Raw genomic sequence first — 14910 nt, 5'->3', positions numbered from 1 at the left:
CATCATACTCTTTAATATAAACAGATAATAACAGTTATTATTGAATAAAATACTACAACAAGTAAAAAATCTTTATCACTTCTTAATTATATTAATTAAATTAATTTTTTACTACTATTTAAAGACATTAATGCTATTTTGTGTATAATATTTATTAAATAGATGCATTAATTAATATTCATTAAGTGCACGTGTTGATAAATGCTAGTTAATACATTATAATTAATTAAATATATACACTAATAACATTGCCAAAATATATATATACTTTAATACTTTACTACTTTACTGTGCTCTCCATAAACAATTCTAATTATGTAGAGAGCATTATCTATTTTCTAACTATATCCTTCTAATGTAAATTAAGAATTATATAAAGTAAAGAAACTTCTTTTTTCTAAAATTGAATATGATACTATATTTAACAACTCAATTAACAAAAATATACCATTAGGTCAATTTATAATTGATATTAAACAACATAAAACAACATATAAATAAATATAAAATGTATTTATAGTTCTCCAAATAACGAAAATATGATTAAGTTTCAAATTATATAAATTTTATTATTTAAGAGATTTATAATATATATATATATATATATATATATATATATATATATATATATATATATATATATATATATATATATATATATATATCATTAACAACATATAATCAACCGATAAAACATAAAACAAAGTTAATGAAATTTCAAATTTCATATGTTAAAATAACTTATGAATACACTTTATTTAGATTCGTCCTCTTATAATGAATCTCAATTAAAACATAAAAAGATACATGTATTCTAAATTTTATTTCAAAAAATATATGTAATTGACTAGAGGGTGATAGTAAAGAATAGTAGTGAGACTGTAAATATTCATTTAGACGCTAGATTTGGTAGGAGATGTTTAGAAGAATTTCACGAAAAGCATCGCGTATAACTTTAAATTGTAGTGACAAAAGGAAGCGTGAGTTTTAAAAAAATACTTTAAGTACCTCATATTTAAATAAAAGTATCTTGATATACATGTTTTACTTCACATAATCAGCGTATAGTGAATATAAGAAAAATAAATATAGATATTGTCTTTTTTATAATGAAAGCAAAAAGACATTTAATAGAATAAAGCAATAGACACAAGTTTTTTTATACTGATTTGTTCCAACTGAGCTATGTCCAGTATTTCCCAAGAACTCTTGAGAGGTTCCATTTATCTTTTTCAAAGATTACATTAGAGTTTAACTCGATTCTGGTTGTGCGGTATTATTCATCACTCCTAGTATCTCTAGACTTTCTCGTCTAGTTGAGTTTAATTCACTCCTAGTTGTGCAGTATTATTCACTACTCCTGATATTCCTGAACAATCTTGGTATCTCACTGATACACTGCCTAGTTGAGTTTCACCCATAACCACTCCAGGTTTCAAAATATTCTAGCCATTCTTGGCACCTGAGTATTCTAGCCACTCTTAACACCTGAGTGTTCTAGCCACTCCTGACATCTAAGTATTCTAGCCACTCTTGACATTTGAGTATTCTAACCACTCTTAGAATCCCTATAAATTATGGTATCTACCTAATACGTTGCTTAGTTGAGTATCACTCACTCCTAGTTGCAAGTGTTTTAGTTGTACAACAAATCCATTATGGGATATTACAAGGTACAAATGTTTAACTCTCAATGAGAGGATATGTCTACAATTACAATCTGACACTTGTAAAGTTACAAACTTAATTTAACTCTCTAAGAGAGGATAATTGTATTAATGTGCAGCCTTGTAACTTGGAGGTTGCTTCCTTTGTTGAAGAGCATCAGTCAATGTAAGCTTAATGAGCATCAACATTGAGATTGTTACTATTTTTCTCTTTTCTTTAGTGAGATTGTTCCTTTGATTAGGGAAACATCAAACGATGTAAGCATGAAAAGCCTTGGAACGAATACTTGCTTTTTTTTTATATTCTCTTCTATTCTTTAATGAAGTTGTTTCCTTTTATTGAAGAGTTGCATATTGTTGATTGATTTCGGCAAGCGTATTGAATCGTTCAAGTAATATAAAATGGTAATATCAGATATCGTTTTTCAAAAGACTCGTGTAATACTAGAGAATTGTACAATTAACAATTCATCTAAACTGAAAAACAATACAATGATTTACAAATACATGCAACAAAATAAATGTACAAAAATATACAAGGTGGACTTTGGTAGTGAAGACACTTAATAATGGATAAAGGTCAGAAATGATATGGATCGACTTTGCTGATGTTAGGTTTCACCACGTTCACTCTCGTGCATACGAAGTTTGACTCCTCTCCATCAATTAACAATGTCAATCCACAAAATTACTCTAACCCTAATCCCTTAGATGAAAGAGCCTAGATTTCCACTATTAACCTCCAGTCCATTGGTCAATTAAATAGCAAGACCCGCATTAAGAGATAGGATATAAGACAACAAATGAGTCATGTTCCATCCCTAGAATCCATGCACTCACTAGGCCTCTTGTTTCAGATATAGGTCACAAGATATGTCCCCATACCCCCATGAACCACAAATCAGGTCATAAAATCTCATTACATGCAAGCTTTAAGATTGGAAATAAGAAACTAGCAATTAATGAAAAAGGCATATATATATATATAATTAAATCATTCAACAATTACACAAGAATTCAGAGGCTATATCTATCCCTAACAAGATGAGTTTGGTTCTCCATTTCCATTAAGAGCCTTCAAGCTTACAAAATGGTCATGGAAGAAGAAGAAGAACCCAAAGAGGAAGAAGGGAGTGTTCCCACAAACCCTAGCAGCCCTCCAAGCTCTCCCCTGAGTAAAATCATCCCTTCAAACCACCAGATCTGCCACATCAGCGAAAGTCGCGCTCAACGCAGCCCATCAGTAGAAAGCCGAAAGCTTTGACGCTCGGTTGTATCTAAGGATAACAACGGATCGGGTCGAGCATAAATAGTACCTACTCGCAACGCGACCCAAAAAAAAATCCACCTGCTACCCGACCCGTTACCCGCACGAATATCCGTTTAAAAAATATCCGCTGGTATTTTAAAATTCGCGGATACCCGTGGATACCCGCAAATATTTAAAAAAAAAATATTTTTATAAATTATTAAAATAAAATTTAAATAAAATTTCAAAAAATATATAAAATATAATATAAATTAAAATTTAATTTTAATTAAATTTAACCTCATAAAATATAAATTAATTTTAGTTTTAATTAAATTTAACTTAATAAAATATAAATTAAATTTTTCTTTTTTTTTGCGGATAGCAGATATCCGCGAGTACAGATAGTATAATACCCGTACCCAACCCGTTTATAAGCCGGTATTAAAATATCCGCTACCCGCAATCCGCGGGTAGTAAATATTTGTGGATATCAACTATTTGTCGCGAATTTTATCCGCGGATATCCGCGGGTGCGGATTTTTTTGTCATCCCTAACTGTATCCCAATTGCACCCCAGCGGTAGAAAGTTGAGACGAATGCGCTCAGCTGCACCCTAGCACCAACATTGCAAAACTCTCCCTTTTTGCTATTTTGCTTGTTTATGTGGCTGGTTAAGCTCTTTAAATTGGTGGAGGTTCTTCCATAACACAAAATTAGATACAATCAGGGGGATTAGTGATGATATTTTATAAGTGTAGCCCAAAATACAATTATTTATAAAAACAAGATAAAAGAGGGGATTGAGCAAGTATCAATCTAGAAAATAGTTTATTTTTCCATGAAAATGAAGCTCAAATAATGGTAAGAATTAACATTATCACATATGAAACAGGCTTTGACTAGTAACATTCTTGATCATTCAACTGACTTTGATTTGTGTGCTCCTTCTTTTCTCTATTCGCTTTGGATGGAAGAGCTTCAGACGATGTGTATGAGCTTGGTGAGCAATAGCATGAATGTTCAATGCATACTCTTTCTTTTCTTCTCTTCTTTTCACTATGCTCTCAACTTCATTTTTCTTTTCTTTGTTTCATTTCAACCTTAACTATTTCAATCTCTTTCTCTTTTCTTTTCTTCTTTCTTTCATCCTATCTTGGGCATCATAATTTATTCTTCTCTTTTTCATTATTGTTACTTCGTCAATCTTCTCTCTTTTTCAGATCTTCTTTATATAGCCTTCTAAAGAGATGATTCTTGGATATGGAGTTAACTCTTGTGTGGGATTCTAATTGCTTTTTGGTAGATGGTCATAGTCACTTGTCTTGTCATGCAAACATAAAGTGCTTTATCATATCTTGATTGAAACGTGGCTTGTACGACATGTCAGAGTAGAAGTCTATACTTAAACCATTCCTAGAATGTTATTTTCTTCTCTTAACGTCTTTATCCACATATGTACTTATTCTGATTAAACCATAGTGTAATTCTGATATACATATTAAACGATGACAAAGTATATAAGCAAAATAACACTTTTACAATACATGTATTAAATGACATTAAATGTTTTGATCATTTATGAATGTTATCTTGCACTATATATTCAAAACATTTTGTCATACATCGTGTCAATAATAAATATATCAGTTGATCATGACATTCAAATAATGTTAGACAATATAAAGCATATTGTTATTCATTGTGAAGTGTTAGACACTTATAAATGAAAAGTAATTTGATGCATAAAGATTTGCACACTTTTCATCAGACAATATCATTCATAAGACATTTTTTTATTGATTACAAGTTTAAGATCACATCTTTATTGTTCAAAGTTAATATTCATTAGACGATGTTTTTGCTTTAAGTCTCTCTCTTCTTGTAGTATTGATTAATTGTAAGACATCAAACTTTATTATTACATATTTTCTTAAGGGTGAAGTGTCATCCTTAAGACTTAAAGGTATATCCTTTTGTTTTGCGTATATGTCCTTTAGACGATACTTGTTGTAAAACATGTTTCACTTGATAGATTTTTGCACCCATTGTTTTACAAGATTCACTTAAACACTTTTATACTCATCACTTTTAAGCATAATGTCTTGACAAATGTATGTAGGCTTTTCCTACTAATCATATGCTTCTTCTCAAGAACACGTCATGTCATTTTAGCTTATCTTTTTAGCTATTTAACATTTAGACATTTCGTGTAGCTTTATGATATGATCATAGATGGAGCAACAATGAAGAAGCTTAAGGGTTTGTTCTTTTGGGGGAATTTGGGGGAGATGATTTGAATGGATTTGAGTGGATTTGAGAGTAATTTTTGAGTTGTTTTTTTGAGTGGATTTGTGGTTAATTGAGAGTCGATTTGGAAGTAAAGTTTGTGAGAATTAGTGTAGGATTTGATTGATGTGATAGATTTTAAAAATTAGTTTAATTGGTAAAAAATGAAGATGACCAAATTGCCCCTAGTTATAAAAATATTATAAAATGTGGTTTTGTAATGTTATATTTAATTGTAAAAATGTTTATGAAGAGGAAAAAATTATGAATAATTGTTAAAATTAATGTTTAAAAATTATAAAAGTTATAATATAGTAAAATGAATGTATTTTAAAATGTAGTATTAAATTGTAATATAATTTAGTACGAAGTGATATGAATTTATAAGTCATTGAAGTGATAATGATTAACATTAATCAAACAACCACAATTAAGTAGCAAGTTATAATATTACATGACCTCACTGAGCATATATCCATTTGATGATATCTTTTAGATTTGAATAAAATACTTTGATTAAATCCGGATAGTAGGGTCCCTGTAATGTAAGAAATTGGCTCAACCCTTGAAATAGAAGATGTTGTTGGAAAAAGAACCCTGAACCGGTAAATGAATCAAAATTCATTATCTTGGAAGCAACTATACTCCTTGTATAGAAATCAGCTACATAGTTTTCCATTTGATGACTGTGAGTGAAAAAACGACGTTGTTTTGTTTTTAAAAAAGAAATATTAGATGGTAAAATTATATATATTAGATAGTAAAAAAGAAATATTACATTTCTAAAAAAAATAAAAAATCATATATATTAGATAGTAAAATTATTTGTACCAATAAAAAAATATATAACAATTATTAACCTGTTTTGTTTTTAGTACAATAATAAAAAATACAATTTTAGCACAAAAAAATTAATTTTATTAATTTTGTTTTAAATAACATAATTAATCATGTGTTTGGTTTGTAGTAATTGTCATATGCGTCTTAAAATAAAAATATGTTAATAAGTAATTAACCTTCAAGGAACATCTGTATTGTGATGTCTGAATTCAAAATCCCTAGTCTTCCGTTCAGTTTAATTCCATACTATACTTAATTTATCCTTTAATTTTTTCAACGAATAACTAACTTATTAGAAATCTTCATTTCATTATCATAACATGAAATTTTAGTTTACTTTTTGTTGGTCTCAATGTATTACATTTTAAGATCTCATATATATTTTTTCTTCAATATAATTAATTATATATTATTTACACTTTAACCTAAGAATGTGATGCAAGAGAATCTTAAATTTATTGTCATGCACATTCGAATTGAGGAACTTATACGTGTTAAATTTATGACCAGGGTATCATCCATAAACTATAAAAATGCCCTCAATTATAAACTAGTTTATCATATATGTTTCTTCAAGAGTTGATGTTTTACCTCAGTTTACGCAGAAAAAACCTGTATGAGTCAGCTCATTTCATACTAAGACAAAAAACACCCAAAAGACAAGCTAATATCTTTACCACTCATTCCAGGGAGGGTGAATAGATTATAGGAGACTGAAATAAGAAGCAGTACTCAAATAATTCACACAAAGCAGTCTGCTTGACAGATGATAATTTGACCAAGAGTAGCAATTTATATGCAGAAACAAACATTAGAACTTCCGAATGTCGTTTAAGTTACTAAATCATCTTTCAAGTCAACCATTATTAGCCTCTATTTTTCCCATGTGAAATGTTCACATGAAATCTGTTTACTGGTTTTAAGAAGCTGTATTGTTCGTCCACGCTCCGCCATCCTCCATCTTCCTCTCCTTCATGCGGCTTTTTCAATAACAGGAGCACCATTTTGATAAGCGCTGGTAACCGACTACTCACTGCGTAACCGAATACGCATGCCTTCGTTTTCATCCTCTTCAGCGTAACCGGTTACACCCTCCAATAACCGATTACACCACCCTCAATTTTAACTTCCTTCACCCGTAGCCACATCTCTGGACCGTAACCGAATAACCATGGTTGTCTTCTTCCTCTTCAACCGCATGGTTCATCTTCACCCAACCATTTGCTTCCCTTCAAAACACACCACCCTTCTTCGTCTTCAACACCGGCCCTCCACCACACACATGCCTCCAACCTGCAACAACGTTTAAAACTTTCACACCTGTAATGGAAATAGCTCAGGGCAAATGTGTAAATGTGGTCACAATCCGCGCAAATCATCTCAGTAATGCGAAGATGGATCATCCCGTGCTTTCCCACAAATCCATCATTTTCTGTCTTCGACAATCGTTGCAAACGAACATGTTCAGTGCCTTCCATCCTCGCTCGCAAATCACTGTAAATAGTGAATTCCCTCCAACCGAACACACCCTAAGAGTGACAAAAAGAACAAAAAGAGTAGAATATGTTTCTCGGCATGTATTTGTCTCTTTTGTCTTCTTGCGTTTATTCTAGTTGTTAGAGTTGTCAAAACGGGCCACTTGGCCCGGCCCACCACAGGTTGGTCACTTAGTGAGTCAACCCAACCCAGCTCATTTATTAGAGAGCTAGAAAAATTCGAACCCGGCCCGACCCACCACGGGTTGGTGGGTAAACGGGTTGACTTACTTAATTACAATTTTTTTTAAATAAAAAAAATTACAAACTTTCTATAATTTAAATCTAAACAAATTTCACTCACAAGAGTGTTTAATTAATTTTGAAAATAAGGAACTTAAATAATTTTTTCAACCAAAATAAAATAATAAATATTTTTTTATAAAATTAAAATTAAATTTTAATAAAATAAAATTAGGTAAGTAGATTGGTGGGCCAACCCGGCCCACCACGGGTTCAACCCGCATGAGTCGGGTTTAAATGAGCTGGGTTGAAATCTGACCCGCATAAAAAATTTACAATTTTTTCAAACTCAACCCGGCTCAAACCCATGGTGGACCGGATTGGCCCGCGGGTTGTGACCCATTTTGACAACTCTACTAGTTGTATTACAACTAGAATAAACACAAGAAGACAAAAGAGACAAATACACGCCAAGAAACCTATTCTACTCTTTTTGTGCTTTTTGTCACTCTTAAGTCTCTTCATTGTTGCCCCATCTATGATCATATCACTTTAGATATAAACCTTTGATTTTCATTATGATTTGGCTTGAATCTTAGATGCTTCTAATCTTTAGACGTTTTTCTCTCTAACTTCTTTTTCTAATTAAGTGGGCATCTAGATGGTTCATTTGATGGATGCTTAAATGATTATATGTTGTCAGTTATCTAGTGTTTAAATGCTCTCTTTCATGACACTCGAGAATGTGATTTTATTCTCTGCATGATATATCTATGTTCTTTCCTTTTTTTTTTAGACATTTGATTACCCAAGGTTATTTTGTTTAATGTTGTTTGTTAAACTTTAAAATCAAAGATGTTTTAGACGATCTAATATCTCTCTAGACAATCTTGTCTCAACATGATGAGATTATGTACATACCCAACCCAACAAATATGCTAAGTGATACGACCTAACAAGACCTATTCAATATTGTTGACCTAAAGTGATTACATAATATTCTAAGATATATTTATTAGTGTAAATATTCATATATTAACAGAATATGTATGATCAAATCTTAATAGTTTGATTACTTTATGATATTCTTTAATACCATATATCTACATAATATTTTGTTAATAAAGTAAAGTATGACACTATTATGATTATTTTGCTAATTATCATATATATGATAAACTATTATTTTTATTGATATTATTTGATATCATCTTAATGTTATATGTTCTTACCACGTAAGTAATAGGGTTTGAAAATCCTATAAATACACATTGTATTTTACTAGGAAATATACATTCATTTTCTCTTTTACTCAAAAAGTTGAAACTCTCTTACGAACTTGAACGTGAGAGAGTCTTTTACAAATGGATCTCCTCCTATATTTCAATCCTTAAGAGTACACATCAATATTCTTTTACTTTCTTAGATCTTGTCACCTGTTTAAAGATCTAAGTTTAAAATCCCAACGAGAATAGATTAAAACTCTATAAAACAAAAGTAGACACCACAGTTTCAAATATCTATGTTTGCATATATAAGGAAACACAAATAAAAGTAGAGAAGAAAAAAAAAGTAGAGAAAGACACGTTATATATACATATAGAAATAAAACAAGAGAAGAATAGATGTAAAATTATAATATTTTTTTAGATAAGAGGTAAAATTAACTTTTTGATGAAAAATATGATATTTCGTACTATCTTAATTTACATCATAAATAATGTGAAATGAGAAATACATTTACCATATCTTAACACTCAAATTAAATATATAACAACTACTTATATGGTCGCTAACTTAAAAAATTCGTAAATACTAACATGTAAGAAGTGTTCTTTCATTCACGTTATTGGTCACCATCCATTCCATTTGAATATTTCACTAAATCACTGTTACAAAAATTACGTTAGTAAACTAGTATTTAATTATTTTTAGTATCGAATTTTGTTTTTGAATATTTCTATTTTTGGTCACTTTTTTATCACTTACTTGAACCTATAGTCTTAGATATTAGAAAGATGCACAAAATTACTCAAACCTAATTCGATTTTTTGTACACACAAAAAGAGAGAATGAAAAGGAAAATCTTGCATTGAGCTCCACAGACTCACTCGCAGTTAGCAGTTACTACTGATTTACAATGCAATCGCACCTTGTGGTGGGATCCATCTCCATAGGACGCTATGGTGGCGCCGCCGATTCCAGCCCCTTCCACTCCGCCGCACCTTCCTGCTGGACCAACCCTCCTCGCCGGTGCACTCCACTCGTCGTGGCCTCCTCCTCGCCCACTGCCATCAACGGCGGCCAGAATCACTACGCCGTGCTCGGAGTCGCCCGCAATGCCACCGCCGTCGAGATCAAACGCGCTTATCGCCTCCTCGCCCGCAAGGTATTCTTCGATTTCGCATGAATACTTGATTGATTGATTTTTCGTTTCGAGTCTGCGTTGTAATATGCTACGAGCTGTAGTGATTCTCGATTTGACGTGAACACCTAAGAACTGTGTTATATTAACTTACAGAAAATTGGATTCTTTGGCATTTCAGTATATTGTAATTGTTTCAAATTATTGACAATTTCTGGTGCCTGGTGATTGGTTATGTAATATTAGAATAATTTTATCTTTTCTCGTAAGAGGTCAAACCAAAATAATAAAATTACACTAGTAATACACTAAGTTTTGTATATCCATAACTTTAGTTCTTAATTTTATACTTTAACTAACATTCGCGGACATATTTGAAGGACTTTTTAATATCAGGGGATTATTTAGCTTGATTTTTTGTATCTGGGGATTACTTATATATTCTCTCTACTTTAGAGACCATTTAGGAGACAGGGTAATAGTTTGTGGATGGAGTTGATGATTTATATGAAATGGATTTCTCCAGGCTTGGTAACTATTAGAGAAGAGAGCATTAGAAAAGTGAATCTAAACCATATTACTATATAGCCAATCCTGAATTGCGCATGGCAACTTCTATTGCGAAGTCTAGCACAAAAGTATGCATATTTTTTACTTTTATATCATACACATATAAATACTGAAAAATAGAAAATTTACAAAATTAAAGAGGAAAGACAAAGTTATAATTAATCAAAATCAATTGTGATTGTCACTACATTCAAATCCAAGACTAAAAAAGGACTAATAATCAAAGTAAGTACTTTGCCTAGTGCTTATTACAAGTGATTCCTTAAATAGAATTTCTATATCCACTTTTAAGTTCTTCCTCATCACCATTCTCTTGTTTATCATTATCCAAGATGTTCGTTCTCCTCCTTCTCCTTAATATTTGCAATTGCGTTAAGTCTCAAATGCTGTCTAGGGACTCTACCCGGTTGTCTAGCTCACCCAGCCAAACCCACTTGTATCACCAAAAAAATCCCCATGTCAAGCTATCATACCAAAGATCAGTTCATCTTCAACTACTTCTCCATCTTCAGCCATTTCTCCTACCTACCACTTATTTCAATCATGAATTTCATCTAGGAGAATAAGGTCAATACAATCCATGCTGTCACCACTACAATCTTTAAGGGTTGATTGTACTTTAAAAACCATGTCTTGGAGCTTTTTACGGTCAAACTTGCTTCTCTTCTTAGAATGATGACTTTATATTATATAGTTTTTTTAAAAAAAGTTAGTTGTGCTTTAATGTATTCCAGTTGTGCTCAACCGTGATGTGCTACATGGGAGGCTTAACACTTCAGTTGCAATTGTTTGCAAATCTGGAGCATGTTCCCCATGATTAGGTATCTCAATTTTCATTTACCATCTATGCCCAACTTCACAGATTGAGTCCATTCAATGAAATTTTTGCCATTATTGTAAACTTAGTTCTGCGAGGAAGCATCAAATGGTACTGTGAGAGTGCTTTTTAGAGGCTCTGTTGAGGTGTTTGGTGTATTTCGTTACTATGGTTTAAAGGTGTTATAGCTGAAGCTGTGACATCATCTAGTTTAGAGAAAAATATAGTTTTTCTCTATTGACAAAAAGAACACAGGTAGCCGTGGTAGTTGAACTTGGATACAAATTGTGAATCAGAATCCTTTTTTCAAGCAAATCGAATCATGAATAGAAAACCTCATAATAAAGAGGAAGAATCACTTGTAATAGGCACTAAGCAAGCATACTTTGATTCTTAGTCTTTGATTAGTGTTGAATTTTTATGTTACTGAAAACGGATATTGATTGTTAATATTGACCGTGTCTTGAATTTTGTCTATTTATAAAGGCCACTATAGATGTAGCAGTGTATTTGGTATATGAGTTTGTAAATACTACTTTCACATTTTGTCTTGTCTTTTATTTTGCTGAGAGTGCAGTACCATCCCGATGTTAGCAAGGATCCGCATTCTGAGGAGTTATTCAAGAGCATCCGTCACGCATATGAAGTAAGCAATTGCTTTTCAACTTTTCTTGATATATCGAAATAGTTTCTGTTACAATGGATTTAATTTCATTTTTCTGGGGCAAGGAAAAGTTATACATTTTTAATTAGGGACCGTACTGTACACAGTGCAGTCATACTGGTTCCACAACAATTTACTTCGGCAGAGACTAAAAAACCAGAATAGAATGTGACTAATTGACATTCATTAATGGTTTTTGGATAGAGAGCATAGCAAACTTCTTTGCTATGCTCTTTTTCAGTTTCCAGATTCAAAATAAGATGACTACAAATGTAGTCAAGTTTTTCATCCAACAAATTTAGTACATTTATAAAGTAGTTTATGAATTTTGAAACATTTTATGAAGTTCCTAGAATTCCTTCAGTAATATAAGGATTTCTTATTTGTTTTTCTCGGGCTTCGGAGCATATCTCGGTTTATAAATCAAATGACAGTTTTGGTTCTGTATATCCATAAACAGGTACTATCCAATGAAGCAACTAGAGTTCAGTATGATCAAGAACTTCACTTTAGTCACAACTCTCACAGGGAAAAATGGAGTTACAGTACTGAGTTTGAAGATCAGGTAAGAGTCTATAGATGGGCTCACCTGAGGAAAAAAATGCATAGTGAAAGATACTGGGAGCATGGCAATGTTAGTGAGGATTACAACAGTGAAACTGAGGAGGAAGAAGATGAAGAAAATTTAGATGAACAGAGGGGTTCTTTTATTGAAGTGCTTAGATCAGCGTTCTTGTCATTATTTTTGTTTCAGACGTTTGGATCCCGACTCTCTCTTACATTTAGTGGCCTGACAGCATTGCTTGATCAAAAGTTAGACACGGGCTATAAAATTGGGTATGTAATAGCATGGATTTTGGGCGGGAGGGGTGGCATATTGCTAACATTGTGCTTGTCTTTTGCAAGTTGGGTTTGCGGGAAAACCAGTAGTAGTGTTGTTGCACTAATTGTGGTGGCCATGTGGGTTGGCTCCTACCTTGCAAGGTATGCACCACTTCCCCAAGGTGCTCTATTGGCGCTTCTCTACATGTCCATTAAGCTACAGTCTGACCTAATATAGACACATTCTCGCATTGCAACTAGCATATTTTCTGAACTTGTATATCTGCTATGTTATCTATTATGGTGTTTGTACAGTATACCATATTCTGGTAAATGTAAATAATTGTATTTTCTGATTATAAATAAAGTGCATAAACGGTTGATTAGTTGGATTACGCAAATTTCCATATAGCCCCTGAGTTTGAACATGTGTGCAGTGCTGGCATAGAAGGGAGAAAAAAGTGTTGAGAATGAGGCACTAGGCTTTGGAAAATAAACACCGAAATTAGTTTGCAAAATTAGTAGAATTGTACAAGCTCTTTCCCATTTACCTATCAAGCATTTGCAGAAAGAAAAGGATGACAAGAATTTACAGGTTTCTTCAAACTGGGAGTGAAAATAAAACAATGAATTAAAAGTTTCTGCATCAACAATCAAGATTTGAGAAGTTCCAACATCTAAGAGCTCTTTACTTGAACAACATCTGTCCTGGATATCAAATTTCTCCATATATACCTCCCGCTGGCCATGTCAACAAATACCCAGAATCCATTCTGAATCATCTGAAACCGAAGAAAAAGGGTTAAAAAGAAGAAACTCATGAATGGTGGTGAATTTTATTAGAAAAAAAAATGGAACAGAGGGCACCTTGTTGAAACTGAAATGATCCTTATTGGAGGAGGCTTTGTTGTTCTGGTCTTGGGTGGTGAGGTCAATCTCTGGGGAGGAACGTACGGTGGTCCAGGCAAAATAAGCTGCCAATGCGGCGGAGAAAAAGACAAGGATGAACCTGAGAGGACACATGTCTTGCAAGGCAACAAAGATAACTGAATTTACAACAAGAGTGAGAAAGAAAGAGCGAAAACTGAAGACAACCGAAGCAAGTCAAGAATTGTTTGTATGATATGTGCTTTGAGTATTTGGAGGTGGAGTTGTTTTTATATGAGAATCACCATAGTTGGAAGAATGAATGAATAAGTAAAAAACGTGTAAAGGCAGACGCTGCGTTGTACGGGTCTTTGTGACTTTTCTTTAAGAAGCAGTGTTGTTTATACTCTCAAATGTAACGCTTTCCCTTTGTGCATGTTGGACTTTGTAAAACCTTGGAATGTAACAGCAATGGTATACGTATTATGATGCATCAGCCGGCCCCCCTGAAAATCTTTTGGATCCACATCTTGGTTATGCATCTACTCCACTGACTTATTCTCTGCTGCATTATTGCGTGGTTTGATATTTCTTTTGCTTCCTATGTTTTGTTAAACTTGAACATATCCTTTTTGGTCTCACCAAAAATTTCATTTTTCCCATTCAGGCAATATTCATTATTAACATACTCACTTGCACACAGGGACCGAGTCTCAAAAGTTTGTTGAGGGTGATTGAAATTTAAGATATGAATCAATCACGATCTATACTTTTTTTATATAAATTAATTTATTAATTAATGTACCAAATTCATTGCAATTTATAACTTAACATATAAACGAGAAAACCTATTTTTAAAAGATATTAAAATTGTATAAAAAAATAATTTACCAAATTTTATGGGGGAATAAACTCCTCTCAATTGAATTCCGTTTTTTTATATAAATAAAAGGAGTTTAACGTTAAATCAACTCAATCAACTTTTTTTCAATGTCGACATGTATTCAATTAAGTCGTCTAAATCGTGAAGCATACCATTAGC

At 32.4% G+C, this 14910-nt stretch overlaps 2 protein-coding genes across 3 annotated transcripts; one reads left to right on the top strand and one right to left on the bottom strand.

Moving 5' to 3' along the window:
• Window positions 1–9768: 9768 nt before the first annotated feature.
• LOC108329486 (uncharacterized) lies at window positions 9769–14364 on the top strand. 2 transcript variants are annotated; one of them, XM_052872292.1, is made up of 4 exons: window positions 9769–10152; window positions 12093–12161; window positions 12640–13016; window positions 13086–14364. In XM_052872292.1, the coding sequence occupies exons 1-4, from the start codon at window positions 9904–9906 to the stop codon at window positions 13237–13239; spliced, it is 849 nt and encodes a 282-aa protein (XP_052728252.1). In that variant the 5' UTR covers window positions 9769–9903; the 3' UTR covers window positions 13240–14364. The 2 variants fall into 2 exon arrangements, with proteins under 2 accessions (XP_052728252.1, XP_017419198.1); XM_017563709.2 differs by having other exon boundaries at window positions 9771–10152; window positions 12640–14364.
• Window positions 13449–14024, bottom strand: LOC128195208 (uncharacterized). Its single transcript, XM_052872293.1, has 2 exons — window positions 13869–14024; window positions 13449–13783 (listed from the first exon to the last, which is right to left on the bottom strand). The coding sequence occupies exons 1-2, from the start codon at window positions 14022–14024 to the stop codon at window positions 13679–13681; spliced, it is 261 nt and encodes an 86-aa protein (XP_052728253.1). The 3' UTR covers window positions 13449–13678.
• Window positions 14365–14910: the final 546 nt, after the last annotated feature.

The sequence above is a fragment of the Vigna angularis genome, chromosome 2, assembly GCF_016808095.1.
Source record: "Vigna angularis cultivar LongXiaoDou No.4 chromosome 2, ASM1680809v1, whole genome shotgun sequence".
Lineage (NCBI taxonomy): Eukaryota > Viridiplantae > Streptophyta > Magnoliopsida > Fabales > Fabaceae > Vigna > Vigna angularis.
This window is presented reverse-complemented; position numbering and strand designations above follow the sequence as displayed.